The sequence below is a fragment of the Panthera leo genome, chromosome B2, assembly GCF_018350215.1.
Source record: "Panthera leo isolate Ple1 chromosome B2, P.leo_Ple1_pat1.1, whole genome shotgun sequence".
Taxonomy (NCBI): Eukaryota; Metazoa; Chordata; class Mammalia; order Carnivora; family Felidae; genus Panthera; species Panthera leo.
The window spans coordinates 58,176,316-58,190,739 of record NC_056683.1 but is presented as its reverse complement, the minus strand read 5'-3'; the positions used below and the strand labels follow the sequence as shown (position 1 = coordinate 58,190,739).

Genomic DNA, 14,424 nt, shown 5'->3' with positions numbered 1-14,424 from the left:
CATCTCCGTCCTCTCTCCACCCACAGAAGAGGCTCCCTTCCCTCCATGGATTCTTTCTCTCCAAATTCACCTCTCCATGCCGTGTACCTGCTGAATTCTGTGGTTCAGGTTGTGCAGATTGTTGTGTTAATCCTCCAATCGGTTTTCTAGGTGTGCAGGATGGTTTAATGTTGGTCTGGCTGTATTTCATGAACGCAAGACACACAAAAAAGTTCCATGCTGTTCTGCCATCTTGGCTCCCTCCAAAATTGACTTAGTTTTAAAGTGTACTTCCCACTTAAGTAAATTGTGGAATTAAGCATATGGAGAATAGTAGAAATAATATTATTTAGAAAATTTTTCATTTTTTTCCATGCAGCTCTGTATTAAAAATAATAGCAAGTACAGATGAGTTTACTATGAAGCTAATTGATTTGACCTTTAGGGACCTTCACCTAGAAGTTGTTCTTCCAAGTTACTGTACCTGATTTTTATTTATGATTTTGCATTTTTATTATTATTGTCATTATTGCATTTTTTATTATTAAAGAAGAACCCCCAAATTTTATAAGCTGAACAGGTTTCTTGTTTCTAATCAGGAACATTTATTTTCTACTCTATCTTTGTTCACAGCTTGGGCCGAGGGACTGGTTGGTCTGCTTTGTTTTCCCGCAGTGTTTCTCTTTGATATGTTAGATTGCTTCACAGAACCTAAATCAGTCTTGATGTCAGAATGTCTCTGTGCATAACCTGGAGGGTATGAGGTAAACGAAATCTTTAAATTTAATCAAGACCCTGGATTTAGGGCCCATTCAAATGAAGAATAAAACTTTGGGCTTTTCATTGATCTCCTTGGTGGAGTTCCTGGTGGATTTGTCAGAAATAAGAGAAACATGCATTGCAAAATGTCACACATTTTGTTCACAGCCCCAGGACTCTGTAAAGTGCTTCCATTTGTCAGCTGCCAGTCACATAATTGTAGGTCTTTTAATCTTACTTTTTTTTTTGAATTATTAAAGAAAGATTTCAAGTGCTCAAGATATATTTCCTCTCTATAGAAATATAATTTGGCCTACTAAAGGCATTAAAAGACTGGTTCTCTTCTGATTGCTACCAAATACAAAAAATTACAATTTAGTGAAATTCAACAAAATTTAACTAAATGTCATTTGATTTATATGAGGTGCTTTTCAAAATGTATTTATGATATTTATCTTCAGAGGTCATAATAAAATTATGTAACGATCAGTTTGATATAAGCACGCAAGCACACCCTAATGTTTCTGCACCACATGTCATCCCTTACTTATCAGAGGTGAAGTCTGGATAGTCAGTAGAGAGCCTGGGTCAGCCAAGAAATGTGAGTCACATTGGGTGGTTAAAATACATGGATTTTCTTTTTTTTAGTTTTTTAAAAAAATTTTATTTATTTTTGAGAGAGAGGGTGAGAGAGAGACAGAGTGCAAGTGGGGAAGGAACAGAGAGAGAGGGAGACACTGAATCTGAAGCAATCTAGGCTGAGCTGTCAGCACAGGGCCTGATGGGGGGCTTGAACTCACAAACTGCAAGTTCATGACCTGAGCTGAAGTCGGACGCTTAACCAACTGAGGCAACACTACATGTACTTTTCAATATTTTGACACTAGTCATGTGTCAGTATATCCCATTGAGTATCAGCCATGTTTATCTAAAATGAAATTGTCACATATTCAAATTTTAATCATATCAAGATATTCTTTCTTAGTTATTTTTTTCTTATTTTCATTAAATGTAAACAGAAGTAGCCTAAAATACAATTCTTTTTACAAAATCGCTTTCTTCTCCAAACTTATTTTTTATGGCTCTTTTATAATATTCGTTCTTGTCTACTGAAGTACTTTCTTTGTTATGTAAAGATTTTGATATGCATATAAGATAAAATAAGAATTTGATGTTGAAGTAGATTGAATAAGGTATGCAGAATCAGAAACAAAGAGTTGTATGCAATTATCTCTATATATAATAAACCATAAAGTTAATCCTAATGATCTCAGTTGTTAGCCTTATGAGTTGGAAGATGGAGTGCAACAGTCTGCTGATACTCAGTAACACACACTAACTGCATGTAGGCTATTCTGGGCACTCATTCAGACTAGCCTCCAATAATCATTCTTAAAGTGTGTCCTCCAAGGTATATATGTGTGAATTTCATAAGTTCTGACAATATTTTAACATGTTCATTTCAGTCAATGCCTGAGATAATAAATGATTATCTATACATTAGAACAGGACTCTGACTTATCTCTCTCACTTTGTTATGAATATTAACACTTTCTCTTGTCTGATATCTTCCACTTTTAATCTGTCCTCATATGCCTATTTGCATTTACATATACACTACATACCTTCACCTTGAACAACCTCTCACTTTTCCAAAGCTCTCAACATAGTTGCCTAATTAAATACATGGCTCATTTCACATGCTTCTTGACTTCTTCATTTGATATGATCTAAAAACAATAAGGGAGCAACATACATGAATTGGAATATTGTTTTTGCTTGTCTTAGCAATTCTGTGAAGGGTACTTTGATCTCCTCTTTAAAAGTTCCTCCTAATGGTGTAGTAATTGTTTTTATGACTTTTCCAATGAACTATGAAGTACTCTAATGTCAGGCCACATTCCTATGGTAATGAAGTCTAAGAGAGAGAAGCTTTCATTTAATCCTGGCCTGATATTGAAGAGTTGCCTCCATTCTTTTCATAAAAGAGGTATAAAAAGATAAGGAGAGACAAGATACAAATGAGCATCATTATCATCATCATTTTTATCATCAAATATTTACTGATACTTGTCCTATGCCCAAAGCTCTAAGGACTACTATAATGAATTTTAAAATTCCTCGCCCAATCTTGGGCTAGTTATAGATAGAAAAAGAAAGCATCAGTAAAATTTCTTGAGAGAGCTTTTGAAAATAAACATGGGTTAAACATCATCTCCATAAAATCTTTCCTCACAACGAGAACAGTAGCAAAATGATTGTTAACTAAATGCTTAATCCATCCTTGTTTAATCCAATACCTAATATGTTAGTACTTTTATTCGGAAGTTCAACATATAGTACTGTAGGGCATCTCTTGAGATCAACATATAAAATCTAATTATACTTGTTTTATGGCATTTGAAGGTTCAAACTTTAAAATCACATAATTTTATTTTTGCATTAATGATATATGTTTTGCTAATAACTATAATTTATTTACCTTCAACACTTTTTTTATTTTTTCTAACCAAATATTGTGAAGGAAAAGTTCATTTCCTAGAAAAATGTTCCTAAGTCAGGCTTCCCAAAAATGAAACTGAGATTTACATGCAGGGAACTTCTTGAGGATATTTTCAACAACAGTACCTGTTAGAGAGAAACAAGAGTAGGACTGGGAAAGAAAGATGTTGAACTAACAGGTAGTTATAACAGAAGCCTCAGTTAATCACCCAGGCATGCTGAAGCATCCTTCAGAGTTGACCCAAATTGAGTCACTCTCATATACCATATAACAACCAGTGAGAGAGCCCAAACTTGAGCAAGGCAATTCCCTTTGCCAAGGAAAATTCAATTCATGGGGAAGAATTCACATCCAAACTCTTGGAAAGCAACACCTCCAGCAGCAGGAGACATGAGTTCCTTTATTTTGAACAAAGATCTGGGATGCTCATTACTTCATATACCACAGTCAACCACAACTACTTTCAAAAATAAATATACTTCATCTGAAAAATGTTTCCCATAAATTCTGATGTGTCTGGTTTTTTTCTGAGTAAATATACAAGAGGGTGATGACTGGAAAGAACTATAACTTCTGCCACTGAAGCAGTTTTTGATACTATAGCTGATATACATCTTCCTGTTCTCTGCAATTTCTATTACTCTCATCCTTATTTGGTAAAATGTGCTAGTTAGTGGTTTGCCTGGTGGAGTAATCTAGAATGTTATGCCTGAGTTCTGATCTCTTAGTAAAGCTGTTGGTGCTGTGTTTGTCTATTTACTGACAACATTGGACAAAGAAGTACCAACATACTATACTTAAAACAATTGGAAATATATTTACCAAACTAATCCAAATGGTTATCTCTGGGAAATAAGACTATAGAAGACTTTATTTCATACGTGCTTAAATTAGTTATTTATAATTGTCATACTTTTTTGGTTAAAATTAATATTATAATGAACTAAAGTTGCAAAACCAATTCACAGTCTCTCGTGCATTTTTCAGTGCAAACAAAGAAGAATAGGGGCGCTTGGGTGACTCAGTCGGTCAAGTGTCTGACTCTTGATCTCAGCTCAGGTCTTGATCTCTTGGGTTGGTTCCTAAGATTGAGCCCTGCTGTAAGCACAGAGCCTGCTAGGGATTCTCTCTCTCCTCTCTCTCTGCCCTCCCCCCTCCCCCCGCACTGCTTCTGTCTCTCTAAGTTAAATAAATAAATAAATAAATAAATAAATAAATAAATAAATGTCTAGATGTGTCCATTTGAATTTTCAAAGTCATTGATTACTAAGTCCATTGATTATGTGAGTATTGTGTTTCTGCATTAATTTATCAGGTCATTCATATGTATCATCCTATTATGTCTGTTGTAATCATTTTCAAAATGTCATCATAATTTGGATATTTTCAACATTAGATGAGCAGACTGATCATTGACAACATGAGAAGTTTTGTTTTTGGAATTTTATATGAAGTAAAAATAAGTAGATATGATCTCTGTCCTCAATCATTAAGTATGGAATATAAGACAATAATTCAAATAAGTATACTTTAAGGATAATCTGATAAAAATTGTTAGCTAATTTTTGTTAGGCAATATTTAAAAAAAAAACATTTAAAAATGAGTTAGGATTTTAAGAGGGCCTGGGTAAAATCACACTTCCAATAAGCAGATAAGGGTATAACATTCCAGGCAGAACTATCAGGGTGTAAACATAGATATAGGAAAATATAATATTTAATTCTAATCTAGTTTGATGAAAACAGTGATTCATAACATCTGCCTGTGCTTTGGAAATATCTGGAGAGATGTTTTTGAGAATACAGCTTGTCAGACATACTCCCCAGAGATTCAAATATGGGAATTTATATATATATTTTTTAACTCCACAGATAATTCTATTAGGTTTCTAAACTAGGGTACTAGAGTAGTTATTAGCATCAGAGGAATGGTAAGCAAGGCGATTGACCCAGAGAAAATAGTTTTAGGCTAAAAATACTACGTTTATTTCAGGAGACACTAAAGTGATGGTTAAGTATTTTGTTAGGATAACATAAATGAAAAGGATTAGGAATCAGAAAAGCCATTTTGGAAAACTTGTCCAACATGTAAGACTGACCAGTTGGAGAAAGTTGGGTGAAGAGGGCTTAGAGAGAAAGTAAGACAAGGAATACAGACTTGAGAAAAGTTTGTTAGATAGATAGATGACAGATACATAGATGACAGATGATGATAGATAGATAGATAGATAGATAGATAGATAGATAGATAGATGATAGATATTTGCATATATTATTTCTGTTATAACATTGTCTATGCATACAAATATTTTACTGATCACATTTCTCAGTTCATATACTTTAATGGCTTATTTCTCTAAAGGATTCTTTAATTTCTACTGTGAAAATGTTCAGTACAGAGGCACATGTTGAGACAGTCTGGTAAAGAAGGTTTTGACACAGACAGGGGCATGGGAAGTCTTCCAAATTCCACAAGTTATCATATACTCTGCTTAGAAAAGGAGTTGTCTATGCTATTAATGAAATAAAGGACTCTACTGTTTTTGAGGACTCTAATATTTGAAAATATTCCAAGTATAAACTTGTCTGTTGTGGATATGTTTGCCAAAATTAAAACATTTCTTTCCAAAGAAATAATATTGATAATATGGGTTGTATGTTAAAAGCACTTAAACTTCACTGGGCAGAAGATGTGTGGCATGAAATTCTATAAATGATTTTAAATAAGATCTAGTATATTCACAAATACACAAATCTTTATCTAGAACTGTATGGAAACCTATTACATCTGAAAGTTTATTCTTACTAAAAATATTTTTCAGGGAATAAAATGACTTTAAAGCTGGGAGGCTCTGGCACAGAGAGCAAACTTTTTTTTTAATGTGATCCCAACTATGTGCTGTCAACCATCAATGTTAGTAAATTTGTTTTCTTAGTTTCTTAATTTTGTATGTATACCATTTACTCCTGGTTTATGCAACTCTATTGCATTTATAGCTTTCTATAACCACTGAATCACTCCTTTGCCTGTCCAACTTTTTAAAAAAGATAGCATAGTCTAAAAAGTAAGTCTAGAAATATTGTTAGCTGAAAAAAAAAAAAAAGATTAAGAATCAACCTGTGATCCCAAGAAAAAGAAATAAGTAAAATCCTATAAAATTCTCATTTTTTCTTAATATTTAAAAACTATATAATCTTTTGGTCTCTTTAGAGATATATTGATATTTCGTAACTATAGAACTATTATTCTAAGATATATTTTGTGGCTTTCTAAGCCCCAAAGCAGACAGCAAGATAGCAGAAAAGAAAAGAAGTTAGGCGTAGCAAAAAAAAAAAAAATTGTGATGTTTCTTCTCTGGTCAAATGAAACCCATAATGTTCTCATTAAATTACTTGGAAAATTTTTGTTACACTGTGATGGAGACATGCTGTGAAAGTACATACCAGGTCAACGAGAACTAAGTATGGAAGGAGTCCAGAACTATGACTGACCCCAAATAGATAGATGCTCAATAAATCTGTGTTGGATACATTGAAGAGTAGTAGGAAGTATCTGGCATATAAGGCAAAGTAGGCAAAGAACTAAGACTGAGATTTTGAGCAAGCCTTAGGTAATGCCTAACAAATACTAATAATATTTCTTTTTGATTTGCTTGGATTCATGGAGACAATGTCAAAGCATTCAGATTCGAATACTGTAAAGAAAATAAATGAACCTACTGTTATAATAATAGTTACTATAAACACCATTTCTTTTCTTCTTCATGCTGCTAGAAATGTATATGTACTCTCTGTAAGTCTCCCAACTATGCTACAATGTAGATATTTTGATCCATAGTTTGAAGATGACTAATTTAAAGTTTGGATGGGTTGACAATTATGTTTTGTTGCTTTTTTTTTTTTGGTTATTTTTCATTTCTTGAGCATAATAATGTTTTTCCATTTATGGTGGTAATATACAATTTCTGTTTTTGGCTTTATTATGCTATAATTGACAAAATTGTAAGATTATTTAAAGTGCACAACATGATGATTTGATACATGTGTACATTATAAAGGGATTCTCCCATGTAGTTAATTAACACCTCAGAACTTTTATCTGTTTTTAAGAGAATATTTCTCTCTTAACATGTTTGAAATTATACAATACAATATTATCAACTATAGTCACCATGTTATTATACATTAGATCCTGAGAGCTTATTCATCTTATAGCTGAAAGTTTGTGTGATTTTACCAACCTCTTCCTATTTCCTCTACACCCAGCCCCTGACAACTGCTTTTCTTCCTTTTCTGTGGGCTTGACTCTTTCTTTCTTTTCTTTCTTTCTTTCTTTCTTTCTTTCTTTCTTTCTTTCTTTCTTCTGTGGGCTTGACTCTTTCTTTCTTTCTTTCTTTCTTTCTTTCTTCTTTTTCTTTCTTCCTTTCTTTTATTTCTGTCTGTCTTTCTGTCTTTCTCTCTTTCTTTTAAATTCCACATGTAAGTGATACGGTACAATATTTGTCTTTGTCTGATTTACTTCACTTAGCTTACTGCCCTGAAAGTTCATGTTGTCACAAACAACAGTATTTCCTTCTTTCTCAATGTTGGTAATTATGTATGGGAGATCATTTTAAACCAAAGTCTAACACTCTCCACACCTTTATTACTTTTTAACTTGTCATGAATTCTTCTCTGTTTGAAGGTAGGGAAAAATAGAGATTCCATTAAATAATTCCCCCCGACTGCACAGATAAGACATGCCTTTCAGGCACACACCTCAGAGACATCACTTTATTCCAGATTCTGATTCTCACCATTCCAAGGACTGACAGTTTCCCCAGATTCACAAGAACTGTTTTGTTCTTGTTTGGGAAGAGTCAAAGACTTCTGAGGGAAAACGAAAACAAAAATGACGTGTAAAGCAAAATATAAATACACACACGCACACTCCACAATGAATTGAAGGAAGGAAGCATTGAACTAGACAGACAAAATTCATGCCATCTTGGAGTTAAGCTTGTAACGGGAAAAGTAGACAAAAATAAAAACATAAATGAACATATTTTTATTTGCCATTGGGGAAAATATTAAAATTAGGATAACAGTGATTGTGAATACGGAAGGGGATGCAGTTTTATCTAGTGTAGTCAACTAGGCCTCACTGAGAAAATGGCATTTCAATAAACACCTGAAGAAAGTGAAGGAATGAATTGTGTGAAATCTAGGAAAAGAGAGGGCCAGGAGGAGGAACAAAGTCTTTGAGGAGACATAAGTTCAGTGTAACTACAGCATAGTAGTCAAGGGTAAGGATAGAATATAATGAACTAAAGAGGTGAAAAGAGGGCACAATCTATACGGTGCTGAAGGATTATGGTGTTAAAAATGAAAAAAAAAAAATGCTTACAGGGACAAGAGTGTCCAAGTCAGCTAATCATTACATTCTTATTCTCTCTGGAAGTTACTTAGGAAGTCAAATTAATACTATAATTGCTAAATAAAACAGTAGGGGAATGAAAAATTCCTAAGATGATGTTGATGATGTTGCTAAACTGAATTTGAGACATACTTGCCCTCTCTACAGAGAATAATTCAACAGCAGAGAGTAGTATCTTCTATCAAGTCTCCTGCTCTAAATAGTGCTAGATGCATCCTGCCAAATTCCCTTTTATCATTTTACCCCTTGCGCCACACTTTTCTGGTGAATTGAACATCTCTTTTTAACTGAAATTTTTGTCACTGATTCTGCCAATATTCTACATAGTCCTACAGAGACACTTTTTACTTGTCATGTTAATTAGAAAGATACCTCTGGAAACACCAAATCACTTGTTTTATACAATGTAGTTGTGATTTTTTGCCAAGAAAATGATATTTATTTTGTGTTAAATATGTATCAGGCCCTGGACTAGTTGTTTTAAATACATAGTTTTACTTGATCATCTCAATAAACCTGTGATGTCCTAATCAATGACTAATGTGTCTTCACTAAAATTACTATTGTTATAAATATCTGTTCTTTTCCATTGTGGAAGACCGCTAATGCCTATTCCACTTACGATAGGGTTTCTCATGTGACTTGGCAAATGAAATGTAGGTGGGAGATTTAAGAACCAGTATGTGTTTGCCAAGTGCCTTTTCCCTGTCCCACGATGATGACAATGTCCCAGGTAGGAGATGTTCCATTAACCTGGGGCCCAGAATGAAGATAATGTAAAGTGGGTATGCTCCCCTTGGTCATGGAGCTGTGTGACATGAGCCACTGAGATTTAAGAAAGGGGGTCCAATCTGTTTTTGGTTTTATTATTAATAACCTAATGTGCTCTATAATGCTTATGTAATCCATATTCTGAACCTAAGTTTTTATAGTCCTTTTAAATATGGCTGCAGATTTGACCAATTTACACACATTATTTTTATAACATCATTAATATCCAAAGTTCTATATAGGTAATAACATTTATGATAAAAAAAAAAAGTAACCACTATGTAATAGAATTTTGACTTGAAAACTGACAATCTTCTATATATGGTATATATGCCATATATATAGATATGTATATAGATATATATGATTAGATAACTTGAATAGATAATTCTACTATTATATAGATATAGATATAGATATAGATATAGATATAGATATAGATATATAGTAAAGTTAAGTGATGATATCACTTTGTGAAATGGCTGCCTATCTACCAATAGTCAACTTTTTTCCTGATATGCAAACAAATGCTGAGATATCTAACTCACCTAGAATGTACGCTTTCAAACTATCTGAATTTTCTCAGATGCCTTTTCTCCACAAACATCAAAGCTTTCTTGATCCTCTTTTTCAGACATGGACTCAATTACTTCATTTCTTAAATTCCCAAAGCACTCAGTTTCCTCTCTCATTAGGACAGACACCATACTGTTGCATATTAAGATGTGGTGTGATGGTATAACATAGTGGCTAACAGCAGGCACTCTGCCATTTACTAGCTGTGAGATCTTGCGCTTTATTTTCTTATTCTCTAAAGTGGGAAGACCAATTTCCATGTCAAAAAATTATTATAGTTTAAATGAGTTGATCTATATAAGTTCTCAACAGTACCTGGCACAAAGTAAGTTCTCCAAGTATCAGTTATTTATTATTATTATTATTATTATTATTATTATTATTATTATTCTCTTCATTGTAATAAACTTATTTACTTATAACCTTCTCTTTATTTCCAGCTAGCTTATTTACAACTATCTGTTTATAAGCATTATGATAACTACGTGTTTAATAAGCTTATCTTTATTCTCAGCTAAATATTATGTTTCTGGATATTAGAGACAATTTTAATTGGAACTGTTAAAAGATAAACTGAGGCATATTAAAAATTTTGAGAGCTACTTTGCCCCAAAAGTGATTCAAATGGGCAGCATCCATTTAATACATAGAATGGAGCAGAGGAGCTGTACAAAATGAAAGACTTTTATGGCCTAAAGGGAGCAGAAACTAGGAAGTTATTCTAGGCAGGAAAGCAGGTTGATTATTGCACTCATTAGGGCATGACAGAGGTCTTTCAGGCAGACTACCTAACTAGTGCCGATCAGGTGATTCCTGACTGACTGGTTTAAGATTCCTTTTCTAGGAGAGCTGAAACTGTAATTAAGTCTTGGTTTGGTGACATGACTCTATTTGGGGTCTATTGTCTTGTTTTTAACAGTGTCTATTGTATTACTCAGCACAGTAGCTTATGCACGTATCATAGTAGTTGCAGAATTGTCCATTTAAACTAATGATCACAAGCATAATTCCAGGAGACTGATTTGAATCTCAGTCTACTGTTATGGCCTGTGTGACTTGAAAACATTATTAAAACTCTCCAAACCCTTGTTTACTCACCAGTGAGCTAGAGTTAATGATATCTGCCTCCTGGTTAGATGACCATTAACTGAGGTAATATGTGTAAAAGCTTCAGCGCAGGGCCTGATGCATCAACAAGTGCTCAATCAATGGTAGCTAGGTGCTCAGTAGGGATGGACACAATGACTAAAAGATTATTCCAACCATTTTCACCTTGTCTCTCTACTTTCTCCTAGTATCTCTCACACGTAAAACCTAAAATAGAATCTAGCTTTCCATTAAGCTTTGTTTATGTTGTTCTCCAGATGTTTTCTAGTTATAAATATTGCCTCTGACATCACGTTTCTGGATTAACAGGGTCACTCTCTTTTCTTGTTTTGTTGTGTTTTTTTTTTCCTTTTTTTTTTTTTGTTTGGTGCCCCTAGTTGATCACAGAGGTAACTCATGGTAGGTGCTTAATAAATATTTAAAACTTGGCCTTTGAAAACACTAGATATTTCACCAAAATTAGGTTGCATTTAGAAATCTCAGACAGTCCATTAACAGATTCACCAAGACCAAATTTAGAAAAATTCAAGCTCTTTCTTAACTTGTGTTGGTAAGAAATGTTAAACTGTCAAGAATCATTATTAAAAAAAAAACTATGATTACTATTTACAGTGACAGCTTGTGCTTTGTTTTTCTCATTTACATTAAATTAGTAGTGTGCAAGTTCATAGACCTCTAAACATGTTTAACCTTGAAAAATGTTTTTCCTTTGCTACAATGTGTCAAATTACCTTTATGGAGACGGAGTCTTCGTTTCTTGGTGACATTTACCATAAGGAACAAACTTTTGAGTTTTGCATTTAAATGGTCTCATGTTTTGTCTTGTCTCTTCTGTTGTAGGCATCAATTGTAATGAAGTAAATATAGATGAAGGTCTATCAAAGCCCTGTCTCCATTATAGAGCTGGCACTGACGGCATCAATCATTGTACCTGTGACTGCAAGAGTAGCTTTTCTGGAACACACTGTGAAGCAAATGCAAATGATTGCCTCTCAAATCCTTGTCTACATGGAAGGTTGCTATTTTTATTTTTCTATTATTAAATCCGAAAGTAAATTTAACTCACAATATTTAAGACTTAATGTCAAGGGAAAGTTGATAAAGATAATTTTAATTACGCTCTTTCATAAAACAAGAGCTAAGCACAGTTAAGATGACAGATGCTGCCTGTTTTACTTAATGCAGTGTACTGATACATTATCTCTGCCCTTCTTTTACTTCTGCTCATTAGCATAAAGTAATTTTCAATAAATGTGGGTTAATTGGACTTTAATATACTTAAAGGTAACTGCTTTCAGTAATAGAAGTAGAAGGTAAGATGATGAGACATTCTATTATTTGCTCTGTGAAGGGATAATGCCACACACTTAGTATTTAAAATGTCCCTAAGTAGACTGGTTCTTTCATCCCTATGTGCATGTAAGGTATTGTTTGACATTATGGAATTGTATAGTGACCATTCTGCTCATGGATAGAATATTAGTTTATGCAAACTCAGACCCTGGATATTTCTAGGAGATGCATGTGGCAAAGAAGAATGGCTCATAGATGCACCAGACTGCCTCTGCAGCAATATTTCTCTTTTCTAGTCCTGCCACTGACCTTGTAAACAGGGAAGAGAGGATGAGGATGGGTAGCTCATTGCAATGCAGTTTGGCCATAGCTGACTTCAGTTCCCTACATGAACTCTAGACATACTGTTTATCTTTGAAACTGCTCTTTCTTTACATTGCCATGGGGAAGACGGCAAAAATTAAAATTGATCCGTTCTCTCAGTCCAGTCACCTTGAAGGATAAGAAACCAGGAACAGACTCTGCCTTCTGTTGCTTATGGGAATGTATTTTTTTACAGTAACTAGAAAAGAAAAACTTTAAATGGTGAAACTCCCTTGAAATTAGACTTTATTTTCTTAATTATTTAAAAATTTAATTCTGTGTTTCAGATGCATAGATCTCATTATTGAATATCAATGTTCATGTGTTACAGAATGGACTAGCTCAAGATGTGAGATCAAGATTAATGTAAGTTTCATAATTTTTATTAAATCTAAAGTAATTTAAAATAAAAACCAAACTACTTGCTATGGGTTTCAAATTAATGAACAGTTATTAAAGATTTAACTGCTCTTTCAATTTTCTCCTTTGGAATTTCTACATTGTTCTAAACAGAATGAAAAATCACAGCTTCTGTTCAGTTTTCCTCCTCTATCTCTTGTTATCATCAATTTCTACAATCTGGATCCCTCAATAATTAAGTCCTGGGGTGCCCCTGGGGGACTTAGCTGGTTAAGCATCTGATTTCAACTCAGGTCATGATCTCGCAGCTTGCAAGTTGGAACCCTGCATCGGGCTCTGTTCTGACAGCTCAGAGCCTTGAGCCTGCTTCAGATTCTGTCTCTGGCTCTCTCTGCCCCTCCCCCACTCGTGCTCTGTCTCTCTCTCTCTCAAAAATAAATAAACATTAAAAATTTTAGAAAATAGTAATAATTACTTCCTGAAAGTGGTCATTGTCAAAAGAAGCCTCAAAAGGCTTGTGCTTTGCCCTCTACCTTCCCCATTCTGGTCTTGAGACTCACAGGTGTCTGTGGATGTCTAAGGATGAGAGGAGTTTAAATTGATCCAGATATCACAAGAAGAAAGTAAATAATGGATGTATGTGCCAAGAGGTGGTACAGGTAAAGAACACCAATACCTGTAACACTCTCAAGATCTGTTTACCAGTTTTCAGAAATCTGTGATGTGATTGAGTCATGGTATTTTATGCCTCATTTATTGAGAAATGTCGGTTACCTGAAGTTTAGGATCATATTTGGTAGATGAGAAACTTGTGAGCCTTCCTGAATAATGGGACATTCTTCCAAATCTTTTCTGTCTGACATAGTAAAGAAAGGAAGTAAAAGGACTAAAAAGAGCCTCTAATATTGGGAGACTATGGATATTTTATTTAAATCCTTTGTCTCTTTCCCTTATCAGTAAAATATAGCTACAATAGCTCCTACATCACAAAGTCATTGATGCGATAATGCACATGTGACATGATAGGTACACAGTAAACAGTCCTTTCAGAGGGAGTGATGGGGTGGTTAAATACATTAAGGAGAAACAAGATTGAGCCATTATTTTGCTGTTTACTTGCTACCCGCTGTGTGTTCTTGGATAAATTATTTATATTCTGAAATCATATTTTAACTATTCAATGAGGGTAATTTTAGTAACACTGTCTTGGGTTGTTGTGAGGATTCAATTAGATAATACATGTAAAATAATTAGCACATTTTCTGACACATTATTTTTTAAAACTTATTTATTGATA

The 14,424-nt window shown here is 33.9% G+C and overlaps 1 protein-coding gene across 1 annotated transcript in view; it reads left to right on the top strand.

Annotated features, from left to right (window-relative positions):
- EYS (eyes shut homolog) overlaps nucleotides 1-14,424 on the top strand; it is a 1,768,122-nt gene that overhangs the window by 765,253 nt on the left and 988,445 nt on the right. The window contains 2 exon segments of the mRNA XM_042939126.1: nucleotides 11,952-12,126; nucleotides 13,055-13,133. Coding sequence (XP_042795060.1) covers nucleotides 11,952-12,126; nucleotides 13,055-13,133 — 254 coding nt within the window.